The 22,135-nt window shown below is 45.5% G+C and overlaps 1 protein-coding gene across 3 annotated transcripts in view; it reads left to right on the forward strand.

Moving 5' to 3' along the window:
• The window catches only part of VAV2 (vav guanine nucleotide exchange factor 2), a 304,801-nt gene that overhangs the window by 255,085 nt on the left and 27,581 nt on the right, over positions 1–22,135 (forward strand). For all 3 annotated transcript variants that reach the window (XM_065418653.1, XM_065418652.1, XM_065418654.1), the window contains 5 exons: positions 979–1,079; positions 13,320–13,419; positions 16,335–16,430; positions 16,893–16,961; positions 21,671–21,757. In XM_065418653.1, coding sequence (XP_065274725.1) covers positions 979–1,079; positions 13,320–13,419; positions 16,335–16,430; positions 16,893–16,961; positions 21,671–21,757 — 453 coding nt within the window. The remainder of the gene's footprint in view (positions 1–978; positions 1,080–13,319; positions 13,420–16,334; positions 16,431–16,892; positions 16,962–21,670; positions 21,758–22,135) is intronic.

The following is a 22,135-nucleotide window of genomic DNA, read 5'->3' on the forward strand; positions in this document are numbered from 1 at the left end:
GGTAGTAAGTTATCTGACCTATCCTCTCCCCATATGGCCACATCCTCCTCCTGTCCCAGGTGGCCACCATGTTATCACCTAAGTGCCATCTGGGATGGCAAGATGATGAATGGCTCTTCTCCCATAGTAGCACCGCCAAGGACAGCTGGCAGCACTGGGAGAACAGCATGAACCTCGTTAATGGAGACTTCAGGGCTCATCAGGATGTTTTCATGGTGCACCTTCATGGCTTGTTTACTCTGCAGTAGCGTAGGAGGCTGAGCTCTTGCTTCAGTCTGACGTGGGGATGGCAGCCGCACAGGTTGCTGCAATTAAGCAGTTGAGTTTTCCTAACCAAAGGCAGCCAGACGCAGTTGTTCCATTATCAGCATAGGCCCATCATGTCAGTGATTCAGATTCAATGCAGGCATTGCTCCACCTTCTTGGTCCATTTTCACAAGGCTGCGTTGTGCGGGCTTTACGGTATTCCGGACGGTTATTGTATGCTGCTAGACTGCTCCCACTAGACCTAGTAAAGGGAGTTTAATATGCCCAGAACCCCTCTATGCATTTATCATTGTATAACCTTCTAACTTAATTACACCCTCGTATTTATGGTGATTTAAGGATATATCTCACTGGAATCACTTGCATTAAAACAGTTAATAGGCAAAGAGCTGGTCTACGCTGGGAGCTTGCGTCTCTCAGAATGAAAAATCCACACCCCCGACAGACGTAGCTATGCCAACCTGACCCCTGGGGCAGCCAGTGCTAGGTTGATGGAAGAATTCTTCTGTTTACCTAGCTACTGCCTCTCGGGGAGGTAGATTACCTACGCCGATGGGAGAACGGCAGCTACAGCAGTCTGTTTAGACGTCTCCAAAAAATGACTGCAAGGTTACTTGAAGAACTGCATGTGCATTAACTAAACCCTTGACCTGCATGCGCATAGATTGAGTTTCAGGTTTTTTAACATATTGATTTTTTTCGTTGTTTTAGGACCTCATTAAAGTGCACTTCAATTTCCTGAGGGCCATCGATGTCTGTATGATGTCTGGAGGAAGCAGCTTGGCGAAAGTTTTTCTAGAATTCAAAGAAAGGTAAAACGAATGAAAGACACAGCCAACAGACAGGGAGCTCTAATTGTGACAAGCTAAGTCCTGATTGAGCATTGCTCATGACAGGGCATAATCTGAGAGTGAAAAATATTGAAAAGAAAAACCACCGATCTTGACGGACCAGGTAGCCCTGTCCTCTGCCAACCCCTCCCACTCCTACTTAGTTAAGACCCTGTTTTGGTTAGTTTCATTTCCCAGTATAGGCAGGAAAGGAACTGAAAGAATGCACTGCACTTATCACATCTGGCTGCTGCCCATCAGGATTTCTGGCCATCGGTTGGGGGAACATGTCTGGTAAATGGTGGAATGATGGGAAGGGGCATGGAGGTATGAACGGGGGAGGAGACATGAAGAAAGAGGGGGATCTGTCCCTAAATAAGCCATTGCTGCTATTTCATGACACTTTGGCTAGATCCCTATTAGGGGTAAATGAGTATAATTCTATTGACGTGAAACCGAGCTCACTCGATTTACACAAGCTGAAGGAGGGGCCCGGTGTGTAAAAAGCTCACCTGCACACACCAGAAAGTTTAAACAGCTCGCCCAGTCCTTGGCAGCATCTTCAGGACTCTGAAGAAGCATAAACAAATCCCCCAGTAACATCAGATATTCAGGAGTCCCAGTGTTGTACTTACTGTAGATGGGGTAAGAAAGCACCACTCTCTGTTAACGTGGAAGGTGCCGATGTCCTATCAGCGTAGGGGCTCCTGTTCCAAACCAGTTCTTGTTCTGCTCCTTTCAGTGTCCTTCCAAAACACCCGTGCCACACAGTGAGTGATAGGTTAGTGACCACCTGCACCCAGGTAGTTTATTCGTTATGAGTGTAACCTCGTTCTGCCCTATTGTCCCAGACTGTGATTAGCACCCGCTGCAAAGGATATGATGGCATCAGGAATGGTAGCCTCAAGGGCAACACAACGTTGGGTAGATCGTCCTATAACCGTTTTCTTCCCATACACAATGATATCACCTTGATCCTGGGCATTTTGCATGACTGAAGCTTTCCTCATATTTGCTAAGCCCACGTGTGTTGTAGGACCAAGAGGGGGAGAAGCCCATGTGGAGGTCTGCATTCAAAGGCAGGGTGGGCTAAACCTTTCCCAGACCCCATTGTGCCATGGTCTGGTTTGGATGTCCTAGGGGCTGAACGTCATGCAGCTAATGCTTTTGTCTGTAAACCCCACAAGAGAATAAAGATGAGAGCCTGTAACTTCAGAGGTGGAATAATGCCTCGCCTTTGTGAGTGTTTAACTGGGGTCTCCTGCGGGATGCAAAGGGTCAATGAGAGTTAAGGGCATGCTGCATCCTTGCAGAATCATTTCCTTTGTCTACAGAGGGCACCTCGGTCTGGTAGATCAAAGCAACTGTTCTCTCATCCATCTGGCGCTGCTGACATCCCGCACCTATGGGAGGATTAATAGATTTAAAGCCTAGATTAAGTTACATAGAGGAGTCTAAGTTTTGGCAGCTGCAAACAGGAGTATCCAGGAACATGCAGATAAGGTTAATGAAAGTCTTAATAATATTCTTAATAATAATCAAAGGCCTGATTTATTGTGGAATAATGCCAGGGTGTTACTGCTGTGTGATTCAACCAGTGTCTAGACGTGGAAATGCCTCTCAGAAGTCAATAACTCCAGAAATACCATCTGCATTAATAACAAACCACAAGGTCAGATAGTCCATCATTCATGATGCTGCTTTTAGAAAGTAAATGTTTTTGGATTAAAAGAGAATAGTTGTTTGGGAAAAGAATGCAAAACATTTTTTTTAAAAATAGATCATTTTGATCTCCTAATTCCTGGCTTTGCTTGTCCTTAAACATTCTGATACTGTCATGTTGGGAGCAGTCTTTTCTGGACTGTATAGTCCAGGTCACGATTTAGGAACACCCTGTGTGGTGACGCAGGGCAGCACAGGTTGGATTAGTCTGGGAGCCGGAGAACCCTTGAGAACCACAAGGTCTGTCTGTGTCCAGCTTCAATAAAGAATCCCCTTTATATTCCTCACAACCAAATGCGGTCTCTTCTCTCCCAGGAAGGTCACAACAGGCACTGATTCAAGAAAGTCTCAGAAAACAGACCTCCAAGAGAGAGCTCGTCTTCCAGGAAACATAGCATAGCAGGGTGTCTCAGAAATACCGGACTTATCTGCAGACAAGTAGCATACCCCAGGCTTCCATGTTCTGAGAAGTTAGTCAAGGATGGTACTGCCAGAATTTCTAGGAGCAGTGGTACCATGTCCATCAATCCATAAGCTTGCCTTGACTCAACAGCATCCCTCTCCATAGTATACCGGGAATGGGTTGCTCAAAGGGTTTTGCAACCTCTTTCTGAAAACTCTTGCACCGTGCTGCTTTTGTTGTGTGTATATTTTATTGACACTCATGCGAGGAGCCTGTGGGTGTGAGGGACCCTATAAATAAATGTTTGCTGCTGTTAATTGAGGAGTTAGAGCTTGGCAGAGGGGAGGTAGTTAGGTGGCTGCTGCGTCTGTGTGCGTGTGAACTTGCCAACCCGTTTTCGAAAGGAGTTTACAAATAACATTTTTTGGAAGAGCTTGAAAACCTTCCAGATACACAACTGAATTAATCAGACCTCCAGCTGTGAGCAGCCAGATCTCGACTGGCAGCTGCAAATCCTCACCCAGGCTCCAGCGACCTCAAATACCAAAACATTCTTCAGATCTGTCGTTCAGAGAGTTTTAATCGCTCAGGTGGAACAGTGGTTTTGCAGGGGCATTTTTTTTTATTGCTATAACTAAATTGCAGATAAGCCTCTCCTTTCTCATCTGGCCTAATTTACGCAGCATCTGTGTCTAAACTAACCAGGTCTCGCCCTGGTTATATCCCCAGTTCAGATGTTGCCTGTTGGGGGGAAGGTTTGCTCTTCTCAGACTGCCTGATGATTTGACAGTAGCTAGCTTGGCTAACAATAGTGGTTTACACCTGGTGGCATGGCCTAAAAACTGGAGTACATGCGGGCTAGCAGCCGGGCTCCTCAGCTGGCTTGTACTCGGGTAGTTAGCCTGTGCCTCTGCATCTAGACTACTATTGTTACTTGTGCAGACTGGATTAAAGGTTGCTCTGGTTTGCCTACCCATGCTACAATCACACCTTCCCTTGCCGTATAGACGTATCCAATGTCAAACCGCCTTCTGGTGCCATCTTCCAAGCATTACCTCTGTCTGGTGCATGAACAGCAAGAGAAACGCCTTCAGCACACAGCTGTCCCCCCCCATTCAGCAGCCAGGCTGCTCAGTTTTTTAAAGCCAGTTTTCCCCAAACTGCTCTTTCAGTCCGTCTATTCCCTCTTTGCTCCCAAAGAACGAACAGTTTGAGCCGGCTGCAGAGCTCTTCCATGCCTCGGGGTTAGGAGACATGGGGGTTGTTTGAAAGTGATTGCTGTCCCCAGAGGGGTTTGGAAACTGATGCTAGGGAACCTGAAAGCCCGGCTAAAGCGCGAAAGAGCTCCAAATGGAAAGGCCTGTCACTTTTCTAACCCTTGCGATAATTTAAGGTTTTACCAGCAGTACCTTGGGCTTTGAAAGGAGATGTCGAGTCTTCCTGCCAGCTGGTTGCAGAAGTGTCTGAGTAGCCATGCATGTGCTGGAGTGACTGCCTATTTGCACGTGTTTATAAACCTAACTAGAAGAACCATCATGTAATATATCGGCATTGGATGATGTCCCTTTAAACAGCGTGGGAGCCCTCTAGTGGGACTCCCCGTCCTCTACTGAAGAAGCCCCCTGAACCGAACAGAGCAGTTGTGGATACGTGTAGTCCAGCCTTGTATGTGGTTAGTAAACATGATTTGGCCCCCAGCTGTCCATGTGGTTTCCTCATATTCTTGATATTGTGTAAAGGGCAAAGACATGACAGTCTGTCTACCCCGAAACTAGTGGGGAACATAAATGTGGCATTTCTCTCTCTAATATAATGGGCTCATGGTAGGTGCATCAGGAATCCTGCTGCAGTTCCCTGATTTAAGACCACCTGGCCCCAGTGCAAGGTAGATGCAGCCGTACTGCTCAGGTAACATCCCCCAGGGACCTTACGCCTAGGTGGAAATAAAAAAAAAGTTGTATTTGCACATTCTGTTACCCATTTGTGCACAGAGTTGCCTTGCTTGCTTAATTTTTACACGTAAATGGGTGTGATGTCAAATCCATGTGCTATAGACGATAAATGACAGTCATCAACGCACCTGTGGCATCAGGGATAGAACCCTGGCTCTTAACCTCCAAATCCACGTAAGCGAGCATGTTAGGGATGCTTCAACATGGCGTTTGTAAATGGCAAGACATGATTTCCCATCTATTAGAATTCTTTGAAAGGGATCAACAAACATGTGGACAAGGGTGATCCAGTGGATATAGTGTATTTGGACTTTTAGAAAGCCTTTGACAATGTCCCACACCAAAGGCTCTTAAGCAAAGTAAGCAGTCGTGAGACAAGAAGGAAGGTCCTCTCATGGATCAGTAACTAGTTAAAAGACAGGAAACCGAGTAGGAATAAATGGTCAGTTTTCACAGCTGAGAAAAGTAAATAGTGGGGTCCCCCTAGGACCGATACTGGGGCCAGTGCTGGTCAACATATTCATAAATGATCTGGAAAAAGGGGTAAACAGTGAAGTAGCAAAGTTTTGCAGACAATCCAAAATTACTCAAGATAGTTAAGTCCAAACCAGACTGTGAAGAGTTACGAAACGGAGTGACTGGGCAAGAAAATGGCAGATAAAATTTCATATTGATAAATGCAAAGTAATGCACACTGGAAAACGTAATCCGAAGTATAGATACAAAATGATAGAGTCTAAATTAGCTGTTACCAAGAAAGAGATCTCGGAGACATTGTGGATAGTTCTCTGAAATCATCTGCTCTGAAAACAGCAGCAGTCAAAAAAAGCGAACAGAATTTCAGGAACCATTAGGAAAGGGTTAGCTAATAAGACAAAGTATTATAATGCCATCATATAAATCCATGGTATGCCCACACTTTGAATATTACTTGCAGTTCTGGTCCCCCCATCTCAGAAAAGATATACTAGAACTGGAACAAAGGTATAAAGAAGGGCAACAAAAATAAGTAGGGCATGGAACAGCTTCCATGTAAGGAGAGATTAAAAAGACTGGGCCTGCTCAGCCTAGAAGAGAGATGACTGAGAGGGGATATGGTCTATAATCATGAAGGATGTGGAGAAATTGAATAGCTGAGTGTTATTTACCTCTTCACATAACACAAGAACTCGGGGCCACCCGATGAAATTAACAGGCAGCAGGTTTAAAACATAAGAAAGTCGTCTTTGCACAACGCACAGTCAACCTGTGGAACTCGTTGCCAGGGGATGTTGTGAAGACCAGAAGTATAACTGGGTTCAAAAAAGAATGAGAGAAGTTCATAGAGGATAGGTCCATCAGTGGCTACTGACCAAGATGGTCAGGGAGGCAACCCCATGCTCTGGGTGTCCCTAAACTGCCAGAAGCTGGGACTGGACGACAGGGGATGGATCACTCGATAAATTGCCCTGTTCGGTTCATTCCATCTGAAGCATCTGGCACCGGTCACGGTTAGAAGACAGGATACTGGGCTAGATGGGCCATTGGTCTATCCCAGTGTGGTCAGTCTTATGTTCTTATGATTCTGGCACTCAGGAGACCTGGGTTCTATTCCCAGTTCTGCCTGTGACCCTGACTAGTCACTGTCCCTCTCTGTTTCCCCTCCCCTTAGGACTGCATTGTGCTTCCCAGTGGCTCAATCCGTGGCATTAACTTGGTTAGCTCCTCTGCTAAGGCAATCAAAGTCAATAGGTTAAAGACAGGAGGCTGTTTCTTTCTAGCATCAATTTGATACAGAAGCTGGAAATAAAATGCTTGTATTTAATCCTCTCTCAACCCCTCTCTCCCCCCAAAAGGCCACGCTAGCTAACTCTTAAAATGACTCTTCATGCCGGGTTATTCCACCAAACAAGTCAACCAACCGGCTTCAAAAGGGTAATTAAACTGTGCAGAGCTCCTTCTCTGGCGTACGTCCTGGGAAGCTCCAAGCAGCAAAATGCCAATTGCTGACACTTTTTTTTTTGTATTTGTCACAAGCCTTGAGAGGGAATAAAAATGGGTCAAGCACAGTGCTTCTTAACTACGCCTGCAAGCTGCGGGGGAGGAGGGTTTCCTTTGGAAGAGAGCCGGTTTTGTGGCAGTAAGTCAGCAAGTGCTTTACTGTTTGGGTAGGTGATTGCTCTTTTGCACATTTAACTCTTCCAGAGGGCAGTGTGTTGGGCTCAGATTTGCAATGTGCCTGGGGCATTTGGCAGTGAGGGAGGAGAGAAACCACAAGCCGTAGAGTGAAACTTCAGTGCCACTCGTGTCTACGGAAGATGCACAGTTCCTCGGCACCTTGCCACGTGAAAAATTGGAAGTGCAAACAAGGCCCAAAGCAAGCTGTCAATTTCTGATACGGGGCTAAGAAAAGAGTTCCTCTCCCTTTTGCCTGTTAACTATATTCTTTAGCAAAGGAGTCCAAGTCCCCCCCGTTTCGGCTCGCTGATATGAGGAAGGTCTGTCATCAACATCCCTTTCTAACGGGGCACCCTCACCGTAAAACAAATTCACGTTGATTACCAAAGACAGCTGTTTCAACATGGTGAACTGGCTGTGCACTAGGGAGCATGCTCTGGAATCTGAACGTTGAGTGTAGACTTGTGTCACGAGGGCAGTTCTGGCTGGAGGTGCCAGTGAGAGAACAGAGACAGACAAGGTTAAGTTTCTCCCTCCCCCCCTCCCCCCGGTTGTTAGATCAACCATTGAAATATGTCAGCCAACATACTTTTTCCCCCCTAGCCTTTCTGAGCACCCCAAACCCTCAAGCCCCTGTGTCATTCTGGTTGCTGTTTGCTGTTGATCGGCTATCAATTCTTTTCAATAGTGACTAGCACTGCACAGAATAGTCCGAATCTGGCCTTGCTTGTCCCTTATTAAAGGCTACAGTTAATAATGTTCAAAGCAGAATAGCTGTGTCTGGTTTGGGGTTTGGTTTCTTCACTCTGCCAAAGGTCTCAGATATGGTTTTTCCCTCCAGTATAATCTTAAAATCCTTCTCCTTTTGAGGGTCTCTAGCGGATGACATTTGAAGGCGTATTCCCTTCCTTTGCTTTTATCCCAAGCCTCATAAGATGTATGTACATTGAATTGGATAAGCTACTTATCTGCCCTGGCTCTTATTCTGTGTGGGTCCGTTTTCCATTGTAGTCCCCTCCTCCTTTACAATGACTCCCCACCTTCATTCACTGGAGATGCCAGCACTGTACTTTTTAGTGTATGTTCCCTCTTCCACGCCATATTGATCTATGGAAGTGTGGCATTCTTCGTGCCGTTTCTCACTAGCACTGGAGCTTTGATTTCCATGCTGAGGCATTGCCCACTTGAGTAACTCATCTCCTGTTTAGCATATACCATTGTTGTAAAATGTGTTGCCAGGCATTCTTGCTTAATACATTATTTTATTATTTGTATTAGGGTAGAACTTAAAAGGTCCCATGGTGCCAAATGCCATACATACATATAGCAAGAGAGAATATACCAAGAGCTTGCATCCTAAATAGATAGAGGATGGGAGAAAGGAAGTATTGCCTTCATTTCACAGATGGGGGGGAAACTGAGGCACAGAGAGATTAAGTGACTTGCCCAGGGTCACACAGGGAGTCTGTGGCAGACAAGGGAATTGAACCCCCCTCTTGAGGCCCACTCCAATAATGTCACCATCACACTATCCTACCTCTCTAAAGCTGTGCGAACTACATTTCCCAGAATGGCCTGTGGGAACCTCTCTGCTAGGGCAAGTTCTGTTAAGACAAGGGGAGAAGTGCACTCGAGAAGTTTTCAATGTGTGTTTCGTGAGAACAGGAGGATCCATAAGAACTTTGTTGTTTCCCCACACAGCAGTGCGCCTCGAGGCTCCCAAATCCCAGCAAACACTGTACTGCACCCTCTCCCCCCCAGGACAGCAAGAACTATGAGACCGCCCCTGTTCCAGAAAAAAAAATCTAATCTTTCCCTTGTAAATGGGTTCACCACTAATCCATGTGCCCTCTGCATAATGCTTGAATGTTCGCTATGGGCTCGCTCTGTTATCGATGTATTAAAGCTACTTGTACGGGCTACTGAAATGTGCTTTTAAATAGAGTGAGCTGGCATTTTAAAGACTGTGTGGTGGGCAAAGTCCTGGCCCTGTTGAAACCTAGGGGAGTTTGGCCAGGGGTTGTTTTGTGTATCCAGGGACTGTTTCGTGGGGGGAACTGTTAACTCGCATTGGCGCGGGGATGAGGATGCCGTCAAAAGATTTCACCCAGCTCTGAACACTGACATCACCTCTCCCAGGGGGGATGTGAGACTGTCTCCATCACTGCGTGCAAAGTGCCCTGAGGTCCTCGCGTGCGACGGGCAAGGTGTTATTTGACAATGTGGTTCATTTTTATTGCTAGATGGCCAGAACAATAGGGCAACACTAGCTGGACGTATACTGGGGTTTAGATGATATGGCCCTGTAGAAATACCATAGGTAGGTAGATGAGCCAAAAACATGGGCCAAGATATAACCACCTGTTGGGTTAGAATATATGTTCTTGGAGCTCCTTTTAAACCGGCTGCATGTTACTGAACATGTTGAGATATTGTTAAGGGGAAAAGCCAGAGGAATAATCTGTATTGGCTGCAGCTTCATCAGGTATTGAGTGTTCCATAAATCTCTCCATTCAATTATTCGGCACCTGCAAAGGGTTGTTTGATGAGACTCCTCTCGTCCCGCAGATTTGACATGTGTATGGGTCTTTGCAGGATCAGGGCCTTATTTTTCGATGCCTCAGCTCCTCCTTTGGAAAATGATGTTAATACTCCATTTCATCACCTTTTGTCTGTCTTGTCTGTTTAGACAGTAAGATCTTCGTGGCAGGGACTGTCTCTTACTTGGTGTCTGTACAGCACCTCATACAATGTGCTCCCGATCTCAGTTGAGGCCTCTAGTTTTCTACGGTAATGCAAATAATAATAATTGCTGAGTCCTTTCTGAGCATTTTGCTAGAAGGGAAGGAACATCACATAGTCTGGACTGAAATTGAGGCGTCATAGCTTCTGTTACGTGGTCCTGCAACTGACTTGCTCTGTGACCTTGGGCAAGTCACGCTGCTTCTGTTTGTAAAACATGGCTCATATTTGCCTACCTCACAGGAGTGCTGGGAGACTTAAGTAATAATGGTAAATGCCTGGGGGCCCTTAAATGAAAGAGGGGCCTGGATATGGTGTTGGTTGTTTCGTCAAACGTGAACACTTGTGGTTTGGAAATTGTTATGGTTTCGTTGTATTACTGTACTAAGAGCCTAGTCACGGACCACGATCCCGCCGCAGTAGGCACTGTACAAACACAGAACAAAATAAGATGCCCCTGCCCCAAAGAGCTTACAATCCAAGTATAAACCGAGACAGCAGACGGACGGACAGACAGACAGACAAACGGGGAAGTACAAGGAAACAGGGACAATACAGGTCAGTTTGATAGGCAGGGATATTAGCACACCAGCAGCCTGGCCATTGTCACAGTGTGGCTGGAAGCCAGTTATGTAGTTTTATGGCATTGGCAGGATGTGCTGTGAGCCACGTTGGAGAAATTAAATACATTTCTCAATTGAAAGGTTTTTATTTTACCTTTAAGCCTCCTGAGATCGAGGTTGTTTTGTTGCTTTAATGCAGCGCATGATCTGCTTTTGCAAATTGCACTGCTAACCTGGTGTAAACTGAGCAGAAGTGATTAGGGAGGGGGAAAAGCCTATTAAGACATGGGGCGGGGGGTATTGCTGCCTATGTTGTCATCTCAAGAAAACACTTCACTGCAGGAGGGCTCACTGTTTAGCAGCCTCTGCATTCAGTGGCACGCGTGCAGGATTTGTGGTGTGCATGCACCATTTACCTTTGTATTTACTGAGCCTCGAGAGCCAGTTTGATTCAGAGTTCAGCGCACTAACCTCCCCTAACAATGTCCAGTTTGAATAAACTGCATGCAACATACAGCGAGGAGGAAAGGCACCGGTGACCGGTGACTCTCCAGTATCTTTCCCAATAGGCTTTCTAAGGGTTATTGCTTAAACATCAAGCTACCTAGGATCAAATGGGGGAAGTGAGTTAACGGAAATGAATCAGAGGGGAAATATTGTTTGGGGAGGGAGAAGCTGTAGGACCCTGGGTGAACTTTAAATAGAGGTCGCCCATCCGTTCATTCCTGCACCTTGGACAGCATCCACGGCTTTGACTCTGGGGACGCCCAGCTCAACAGGCTTGTTGATCTCTAGATGTATGGTTTGGGGGAGGCAACGAAATACACAGTGTAACTGGTGCCCCAGGGCCACTGGAGTCAAGGTGCATTAACTACATAATTGCTAATGCATCCTTGCAGCTCCATTTAGTATGTGGGCTGTGCGATTTGTATTGCAATCATCGGATACGAGATACGGTGCGTGGGGTGGTGTATTTGCTTACCATTGATGGAGCCGTTTCATAACATGCTATGAAGGAGATTCTTCCTGGAGGCAGTTTTATTTTTTTTAAATGCTCCTTCCTGAAACAGATTCTTTTTTAATATATCTGTCCTGCAGATAGCCTTGAGCCACAAGATTGTGGTATTATATCCAGGTTGCAAGCTCTTGGAAGCAGAGGCTAACTTTTTGTTCTGTGTTTTGTACAGCTCCTAGCACAATGGGGTCCTGGTCCATGACAGGGGCTCCCAAGTGCTACTGCAAATAATACTTTACTTAATACTTTAAATAATACTACAAATAATAATTTAACTACAATTTAGCTACTGCAAATAATACTTTACTTAATACTTTAAATAATACTACAAATAATAATTTAATACCCGAGGATGGATCTAGACTATTCTCAGTGGTACCAGATGACAGAACAAGAAGCAATGGTCTCAAGTTGCAGTGGGGAAGGTTTAGGTTGCATATTAGGGGGAAAATTTTCACTAGGAGGATGGTGAAGCACTGGAATGGGTTACCTAGGGAGGTGGTGGAATCTCCATCCTTAGAGGTTTTTAAGGTCAGGCTTGACACAGCCCTGGCTGTGATGACTTAGGTGGGGATTTGTCCTTCTTTGAGCAGGGGGTTGGACTAGATGACCTCCTGAGGTCCTTTCCAACCCTGATATTCTGTGATTCTATGAAACAAGGGCATTGAGCTCTGGGACTTCAGTACAGCTCCCTATTAGGGTGACCAGATATCCCGATTTTATAGGGACAGTCCCGATTTGGGGGGCTTTTTCTTATATAGGCTCCTATTAACCCCCCCAACCCCCTCCTGATTTTTTACACTTGCTGTCTGGTCACTCTACTCCCTGTAGAGATAAGAACTCGGTAGGAAGTTGGGATCTGGATTCAGATACAGACTTTTCCAAAGTCCTGATGTGTTTCGATCCAGAGTTTTGAGCCAGACCCATCTCTGTTCAGAAAGTTATTAAAAAAGAAACTGGTGTCTGAAAAGAGAAAGGAAGGTGCGGCTCTCAGAATACGCTATTGGAGAAGTAGCAGCAGAGCCGGATAGGCACTGGGCTGTTTTGGAGCTTCTCAGTCAGTGGAAAGAGGAAAAGGAAAAGGTCCTTTCCCCCTGCGTGAACAGGAACTTCATAGCAATCCAGAGCAGGGGGGTATTAGCACTGCACCATACAATTATAGTTTAACATCTGGTCTCACCCAAGCAAACTTGGCTTTAGGGATTTTACAGGCCAGTGTTAGAATTATGCCAGGGCTCTGGGACCTAGCAGTTGAGGGATGAGCCACTTTACTTTCTGTAATGGGAGGGCAGATTAATTGAAATGTCCCTTCTACTCCCCACTAGGGTGACCAGATGTCCCGATTTTATAGGGACAATCCCGATATTTGGGGCTTTTTCTTATATAGAGGCCTATTACCCTCCACCCCATCCCGATTTTTCACACTTACTATCTGGTCACCCTACTCCCCACCAGCCTAATTTTGGTGACCAAATTTCCCACACAGGCTCGAACACACGTCTCTGAAAGCCTCAGTGTTTCGATGTTAAAAAAGCGGTGCCATAAAAAAGTGTTAATACTTCATTGAGCAGTTATATCGGGGGAGTAGCTGTTTGCTTTGCACTCTCCCATATTTTTTTATATTGAGTAATAACTGCCGGCAAATGTTTCTGATTAAATCCTTTCCAGGCTATTGATTTATGGCGAGTACTGCAGCCATATGGAATGCGCCCAAAATACGCTGAACGCTCTCATTGCAAGCAAAGAGGACGTGAGGCAAAAAGTTGAGGTAAGTGGATGTGGGGGTGACTGGGATGACGCACGGGGCGTTCAGTCCAATAGCTCTTTTGTGTTCTGCCTCCCTTCCTGGATTTACTTCGTTGTCGGGTTTGGACACGGCTGCTGGGATTGAATGATTAAGGCGAATTTTCCAATAGCTTTGATGAAAAAGGGAAGGAAGAATTGGGGGGGCTGATTCTGGGGCAGCACAAGGGGGTTGGCAGGCAAAGATAGCGTCAGCCACTCAGATTGGGGGTCTGCCAGTCTGCCGCCTGGCATAAATCAGAGCAGCCCAGGCATTCTTTACTTGGGCCACTGAGCAGCCCCAAATCTCCATAGTACCTTGTACTATTGCCCATCTGCCTCCCACTCCCACCCCATTGCAGGGCCAGTGCTAGAGAAGTTCCCACTAGCCCCTTGTAGCTTTTTAATAGCCACTGTCCGGAGCAGGGGGCAGAATCGGCCGCTTACACCTGCGTAGCCTCCATGGCGCAAGACTTAAAGCTGCCATGTTTAGACTGTTTCATGAATGTTTCACCCCCCCCCCTTTTTTTAAATACTCTGGCTTTGTAGCAGGAAGGCCCCCAAAGCCTCCCCCAGCCAGCCAGTTGTGTCATGATCAATGACAGCCATGGATGATGGAAAAGACCCGATTCATCGTCCCTCAGCGCCCATTTAGAGATTCATGGATTTTCAGGCCAGAAGGATCATCCTCTCTGACCTCCTACCTAACACAAGCCAGAGGATTTCACCCAGTCATTCCTGCACTGATCCCCGTGGAAGATCACTGTTGATGTCGCTGGAAGCTCAGCACTTTATAGGATTGGCCCCTGGATCATTCAGCCCACCTCCCCCGTAAAAAGGCTGTAACAGTGGATCGGACTAGTTCAGCACAGCAGGCGTCCCACATATCCTGTCATTCCCACCCACCATTTCCCCTCTCTATAAAGCCCCTCTGCAACCTCCTCACCTTTCAAAAGTGGCATAGGGCTGCATGTGTGAATAACTCTCCACCTTGCTCCTGCCCCCCAAGCCTGAGAAAGTCACCTCTGTGACGGCTCCACCCCAGGAAGATGAAATCACTCCCTGCCTCTGTAGTTGGGGCATTCTGCGCCCGATCCAAAGCCGGGGGGAGTCTTTCCATTGACTCCAGTGGGCTTTGGATCAGGCACCTATGTCATTGGTGCTGAATTTCTGGCAGATGTTTGTGCTGCTGGAGCCAGGTGCATTGCGGGCAGTTTCCACGCACAGCTCGGGCAGCTCCTGCTCTGGGTCAGCCCAGCCCTTCCTCCCGCCGATGCTCCAGTTTTGTGCCTCCCTTGAGCAGAGATTTTTGGACCACGTTCAGTTCTGGCACAAGCTGTTACAACCTATTGAAGTCAATGGGGACATGGGCCTACTTACACTGACTCGGCGTTGGGGACTGAATTGTTCTATCTCCTGTGTTGTGTGCCCAAATGGCTCCTTGGGGCTAGGACAGCGAGACCACCAAACCCATCTTCTCTTTAGAATCATAGAATATCAGGGTAGGAAGGGACCTCAGGAGGTCATCTAGTCCAACCCTCTGCTCAAAGCAGGACCAATCCCCAACTAAATCATCCCAGTCAGGGCTTTGTCAAGCCTGACCTTAAAAACCTCTAAGGAAGGAGATTCCACCACCTCCTTAGGTAACCCATTCCAGTGCTTCACCACCCTCCTAGTGAAAAAGTTTTTCCTAATATGCAACCTAAACCTCCCCCACTGCAACTTGAGACCATTACTCCTTGTTCTGTCATCTGCCACCACTGAGAACAGTCTAGATCCATCCTCTTTGGAACCCCTTTCCAGGTAGTTGAAAGCAGCTATCAAATCCCCCCTCATTCTTCTCTTCTGCAGACTTTACATCAATAGGAATCGGTATCGCATGGGCTACCAGACTAGGGATGATCTCTCTCTCTAGTCTAGACACTTCTGTGGCCCCCACTACGGTGGTAGCTGAGCTCCTCACAAGCTTTAGTGTCTTTGTCCTCGCAACACCCCTGTGAGGTAGAGGAGCCAGAAAGGACAGGCTATTGGAGCTGCGATTTGTTTCCAGCTGTGATTCCTGCTTCATCCGTGATGTTCATCTCCAATTGCTGGGCTGCCTCTGCAGGTTATTTTATTGTCCACCAATGGCCTGTGATTCACCGTGCAAATGCAATAATGTGGTTACGAACTGAATCCCTTTTTATAAGCCCCGCCCCCCGGCTCTCACATCAAAATATTACGATCCAGATTATGCCCAGTCCCCACGGCGCTGCTGCTGTGACCTCTAGCTGTTCATCCGTTTCTCCTTATTTAATTACATTTCCGCTTGTTAGCAGAGCCTATCTCTCTGCGTAGCCTAATACACATTGTATCAGGCCCATCGCAATGCACTAGTCTTATAGTTTAATATTGTCTGGGATAAGGGAGACATGCTCTCTCTTTCTAGGTGGTCCCCCTCCCCTCCCCCCAGTGGATTTGGGGCAGTCGCTCACTATGTCCCAGTCACTACTTCCCCTCTGTGGACTGGAACGGATTCCCATCAGAACCGACCAGTGCTGCCCCTGAATCAGCTGGAGTGGTCACTACTTGAGCATTCTGAAACATGGTGCCACTCCTCTACTCCCCTGGAGGCTGGGTAGTCTGCTCCCAGCACTTCTGTCCCCTGCTTGGAGAGAGGAAGCAAGGGACTCAGACCTAGGTCTCCCACATGCAAAGGAGCACAACCAGCTCCGGAGGAGTGGAAGTGAGAGGCGGGACTGTGTACATGTTGGAACTGGGACATCCGCCCCAACCCCAGTGCCCCTACTGGAAAAATTAGGAACTAATAATGCATTGTGCTTTGAGAGTTTACAGAAGCAAAACAAAGCAGATTGAGAAGAATTTTTTCCCACCTCTCCATTGATTTTATTTCATTGTTAGGAATGCACATTAAAGGTTCAGGATGGGAAGTTTAAATTGCAAGATCTGTTGGTGGTACCAATGCAAAGGGTCTTGAAGTATCATCTCCTATTAAAAGTAAGTGTTTCAGAATCAAAATTTTCTTTGCGGTGGCCATTCTTGCCGTAGCATCTCTGGGCTTTTCCCGTAGCAAATGGAATCAGCAGAGCGAGGGATTTTTTTATCTTTAAATGAAATAATTACTACAGCTGCTTAAACACAACATAATGTTTGTGCCATCTTTTAAAGTACAATGACCAAGGGTAATTCCGCACTCGTTAGCCATGAGCGGCAGTTAATTAATATAAAATAATCTGATTATGTGTGAAATTCCTCCCGTCAGCTCAGTGTAACAGATCCACCAAGCACCAAGAGCTTTGCTGGTTCGTCTCCTTATGGTTATAGCTGCCGACTGACTGCCACAGCTTCGTTGCTATATGTTCACAGTGGCATGTAGTAATTGCTTGTATTGTGCGCTGTTACATGAGGTGGGCAGTAGTGTGTGAAACTTTCCTAACGCGCTCAGAATATTTTTTGCAGGAGCTTCTCAGCCATTCGTCTGATCGGCCAGAAAAGCAACAACTCAAGGAAGCTTTGGAAGCCATGCAGGTAGGAGATGAATGACGCAGTCCACCCGCAGGGAACTGGTAGAAGCAGCATGCCCTTGAACGTTAGGCTGAAATGATGGAGATCAATCAGGGACTAGGCTATTATTATTTATCTGTGTTACAGTAGCACCAAGAGGTCAGTGCCCCATTGCTTTAGGCATGGTACAAACACACAAGAGAAACTATTCCTGCCCCAAAGAGCTTAAAACCTAAAGATTTATTTCTTCAAAGATAGTGATGCTTGCGAAGAGTTCAGACATAGCCGTTTCAGATCGTTCAGCTTAGAGGTGTTAAGATTCCATAAACATGCTTCTTCTTTTCTTTGCAAAAGCTGCAGGGAGAGATGTGTGTCACTACTCAGGTGCAATACTTCTACCTGGGGGGGAAGGAAGGTCAATTATGTGTAGCAAAAACTTCAGAGGGAAAAGTGTAACACATCCGGGCAGAGGAAAGAGATGTCTTTTCCTTTAGGATATGCATATGCACTCTAGTAAGTCATTTCACAACAAATGCATAGTTGGCACCATTATCTCCTCTCCAAAGCACAGTGGGAAGCTGGTATTGGTTGGCAATTTTGCACTGATAACCATTGTATGTAGATGTACTGTGACATTCGACACTCGCTTTCACCAGTGTAAATCTGGAGTGACTCCATTGACGTGTGTAGCGTTATTTCGAATCTACATCAGTGTTGTGGAAATTTGTCCCTCTGTGTTTGTGTACTGTGTCTGCATGGAGCATAGATGGGGATGCACCATCATCCAGATCCGAATACCACTGAGTGGAGTGGGTTGGGATTTTTCCATCTAAATTGTTTGGGTCTTTCTGATGGAAAATGGCTTGTCCACAAAATGGAAATTTCTGTGTGTTTGAAAGTTTGTGAGTTTCAATGAAAACCTTGAAACCCCCAAATTTGAGAAAAATCACAACAAAAATCGTCACAGTTTTCTGCAGGTTTCTCTGGTTTTCCAGTCATGTAATTCAGAGCGGAATCAGCCTGTAGGACCAGTCATTAAACCCAGATTGTCTTCATGACCCTGTAGAACATTTACCACTGAGCTGCCCTCTATGTTCTGAGATCACGTTGTTTGTTTTCTGCCTCTGAGGATCAGCTTTTTTTCTAATGACACTGCATTTCCTAGGACTTACATAAGTTGAGTGACCTTTTTAGTCATCATCCCTGCTAGCCAGTGCATCCAGAGCTGGTATGTAGGTCATGGGAACATGAAGGTTGTTTGAAGGACATTGCAGTCTGATCTACTGCTGCTAACAGGCACTGACCTACCTTGATTCTCTTACATTACAAAGCTAAACTTGTGGGTTCCACCGAAGTAGTTTTCTAAAGCCCTTCGTTCTGCAACGTGAATTATCTAAGTGCTGCCTATGACTCCCTGAATGCTGTGTGTGGCTTCTTACCTTCCTGACCAACTGTGAATTGAAAGTTTGTTTGGTTTCGTACTGCAAGGATCAAGAATTACATCCGTCGTGCCCAAGGCTGTTGCATGCTATGTGCCTTTGACTCCTGCCACAGTCAGTGGGAATTAAGGATGCCCAGCACTTTCCAGAGTAATGCCTGGGGGCGAAGGGGGACAGTCCCTATTACGATATAGGGCCTGATCTGAAGTCGATGGGCGTCTGTCTATTGATTTCAGTGGGCACTGAGTCAGACCCATAGAGCTTGACTCGTTTTGACTATTATCCCTGAGAGTTCTCCCATTGTGTTGGAAACTTCAACCAATGTATGGGTGGGATGGGGGGGGGGGGGGGAACTACTCAGGTCCATGGATAGACAGAGATTTATAATATAAACCTGGATGGTGAGCAAGGATTTAAATGGCGGGGGAGGAATTGGGAAGGAGACTCTTTGAAAATAAATCAATCCCTTAAATATATGGAAAGAAAGAGCCACAACGTGTCCTTCCCTTCCCCCACTTTTCACTGCCTGAGAGTATGTCTATACTGCAGAAACAAAAGACCCATTACAACAAGTCTCCGAGCCCGGGTCAACTGACTCGGGCTCACGCTATGGGGCTTACAGCAATGTAGACATTCTGACTTAGGCTGGAGTCCAGACTCTGAGAGCATCCCCCTCGCTGGGTTCCAGAGTCCAGGTTCCAGCCTGAGCCTGAATGTCTACACTGCTATTTTTAGCCCCATCGCGTGAGCCCAAGTCATTTGACCTTGGTTCTGAGACTTGCTACAGTGGGTCTTTTTTTTTTTTGCAGGGTAAACATACCACGAGTGCTGGTGTGAGCTATTCTGTCTGATATCCAGAACTCCCCACCTGAAAAATTCACTGTTCACTGGGCGATTAGTGAAATGTGGTGATAGTTTAAAAAAGGGAGAGAGTCACAGAGACATTTTCACGCATTGCAGGATTCTGTCTTTCCACTATTTGATTCCTTTGGTGGCTGTGTGTTTTTGAAGAGATCAGGCTTTGTTGAATAAGATGCAATGCTAATAATAAAAAATCCCGACTGTGCTAAAGGTTCAGTGTTTTCTTTATAAAGCTGCCAGTAGCCATCAGACAGGATCGTTTGCTTCCATTTTCACACCATCACGAGGGTATAGATTTGACTCAGTGTTGGACTTGCCATGGTCACAGGAAGCATCAAAATTTTACTTTAATTCGTATGAAAATCTAGCTTAGTTTTCAAATGGTTTATTTCATCTAGAGTCCAGCCTTGTTCATTAGCTGGACGATTCTAGCGCTCCTATGCGCCAGTGATGGGAAACCCAGACGTCTAGTTAGCCAAGCCTAGAGCTGAATTGTCCCAGGGGCTTCAGCCTCACTTCTGATTTTCCATGCATGGTCAGTTGCATGAACTAGCAGTAGGATTTGCACAAGGCAATGGCATTTGTGCAAGATTTGCACATGTAAGTCTTTAGCATACGCAAAATCCCATCGCCTGGGTGCACAGTCTTGCACACAAATAACTGCGTACAATGCAAAGGTTGCTTTAATGCTTGTTACATTGTGAAGGAGCCCAGTTTGCACATCTGGTCAAGCTGATGGTTCACTGTAGATCTCAAGGCTGTGTTTCTCCCATGTTTGCAAGATGGCCTGTTCCATAGGAAGAAGCAAATGAGAAGGGAAGTGGCTTCAGGTGACTTTGACATGCAGGGGAATCTTACTTCACCTGATCACTTTACCCTTTCCCCCTGTCCTAACTGTTACCAACACTGACTATTTAAATGGGTATTATGTGATGTTATATAAGTATTGTCATTTAAGATTATGATTATCATCTCTGATTAATCCTTCTTATGTTGGAAAGCTGTAGAAAGTTTGCACCCGTGGGGATGTCTTGAAAAATTCTATGGTGTTCAGATTTAATCCAAGCTGACAAGAATTATAGTTGAGGGAAAAGAGACAGAGGTATCTAGATGACAGGCCATAAATATATTAAAAAATACTGTTAAAGATGTAGTAAGAAATTAGTGTGGTGGAAGGGTTAGAGAAGTCTTTCTCTGCCCTCTGGGTCAGAATTCAGGTAACTGGGGAACTTGGCCGGAGAATGCAATAACCAGGAGAAATCTGATCTCTGTAATGCAAAGACACACTTATTTACTGTGACTATTTTCAGCACAGGAATAGTTCCGCTAAAGTTTTCCCTTGTATTGGAAGAATTCTTTTACAGATGTCTTAACCTCTAACATCCCAACTATAAATGGTTATGTGCGTTCAGGGCTCCCATCGTTATTTTGCAAGATGCTTTACCTTTATAAGAACTCCAGTGGTGTTGCTGAAATAAGCCCCGATCCAGCAAAGCACTTAAGCACGTGTTTAAAGTCACATTGAAGTACATGGGAGTACTGAAATATTTTTAGGGGTTTGCTGGATTGGGGCCATAGTGCTAAAAAGTTGTCAAGAGGCTTAGGAGCAAGTATAGACATGGTCCTTGTCCAGCGTAGCTTACTGTCTGTTTAGTTAATATATAGACAGAGGATGGTCAAAGGTACAGTGATTAAGAATGTCTGGCACGTGCCTTTTGCACTAGGATGATGAATGGAGTGAAGAAGGAGTTGAAAGAAAAGGGAGTGTTGAGGTGGAAGGCACTGCGTGAGAATGGAGGAGAATGAGAAGAGTCAGAAAGCTCTTTATTTTCTAAGAGTTATGCTGGATGGAACTTGAACGTCAGCTCAGGTAGCTGCTGAATGGAAAGTCAGGACTGTGCTTTTAAAGACTTTCTAAGTCCGTCATACTTTCTAATGCTAATTTAAAGTATTGCCCTCTTCTGTTCATCAGTCGAGTTGCAGCGCCTATCTAGTTATTTAACAAGAAAATCCTAGAAGGGCACATGGGAAAGGATGGAGAATGTTTCGGCCAAGCTGCTTAAGGAGTTTCAGAAGGGTTGAATGATACAGCTGGCAGAATATTGAGCACTCTTGATATATGTGAGCAATGTACTGATGCAGAGATTATAGACAGGGATACCAGACATGCTTGGGTGGCTTGCTTACTTGGTTTTAATGGACTGATTCTTGTTTTAAATCCAGCAGAAATATTTTGCGCTAGTTCTGAGTCCCCCGATTTGTATTTTCTCCGACACACAGTCAATGTGCTAGTTGGTTGTTTGATTCCCACAGAGCTGCTGATATCTTCACTTTCTGAAGTGACTCCTTAAGTCGAGTGTTCTTGGTTTTTTTAAGGATTCTTGATTAGAAGGGAAACAGAAATACTGAATCAACATTTGTTTTTCTCTTAAGGACTTGGCCATGTACATAAATGAAGTCAAGAGAGACAAAGAGACCTTAAAGAAAATACGTGAATTTCAGAAATCTATAGAAAACTTGGTGAGTTTGAGAATCTTCTCTTTTCCTCCTAGCCCCCAACTTTTTATTTTATCTTTATTAACATACTTGAACTCTCCAGACAAGTATTAACAAATTTCACTTGTCACCTGTACTTACCTTTAAAAGACCAATTTGTATTTGATCAACCTCTTCTTATCTGTGTATTAATTTTGTTCAAATTCCAAAAAATGGAACCCATACATTATAAAATCTATTTGATCCTGATGTGGGACTGTCATTTTTTTCCATTGAAAGGATTTCCCATACTTTATTTCTGCATGCCGCTAATGTTGGGGGACCGTCCTTTTCCAAAAATGAATTCTTCCACATCTGGCTGCTGTTTAAAATGTTTTTATTTCGCTGTTAAGCGGGTAGAGA

The sequence above is a fragment of the Emys orbicularis genome, chromosome 18, assembly GCF_028017835.1.
Source record: "Emys orbicularis isolate rEmyOrb1 chromosome 18, rEmyOrb1.hap1, whole genome shotgun sequence".
In the NCBI taxonomy this organism is placed as follows: Eukaryota; Metazoa; Chordata; order Testudines; family Emydidae; genus Emys; species Emys orbicularis.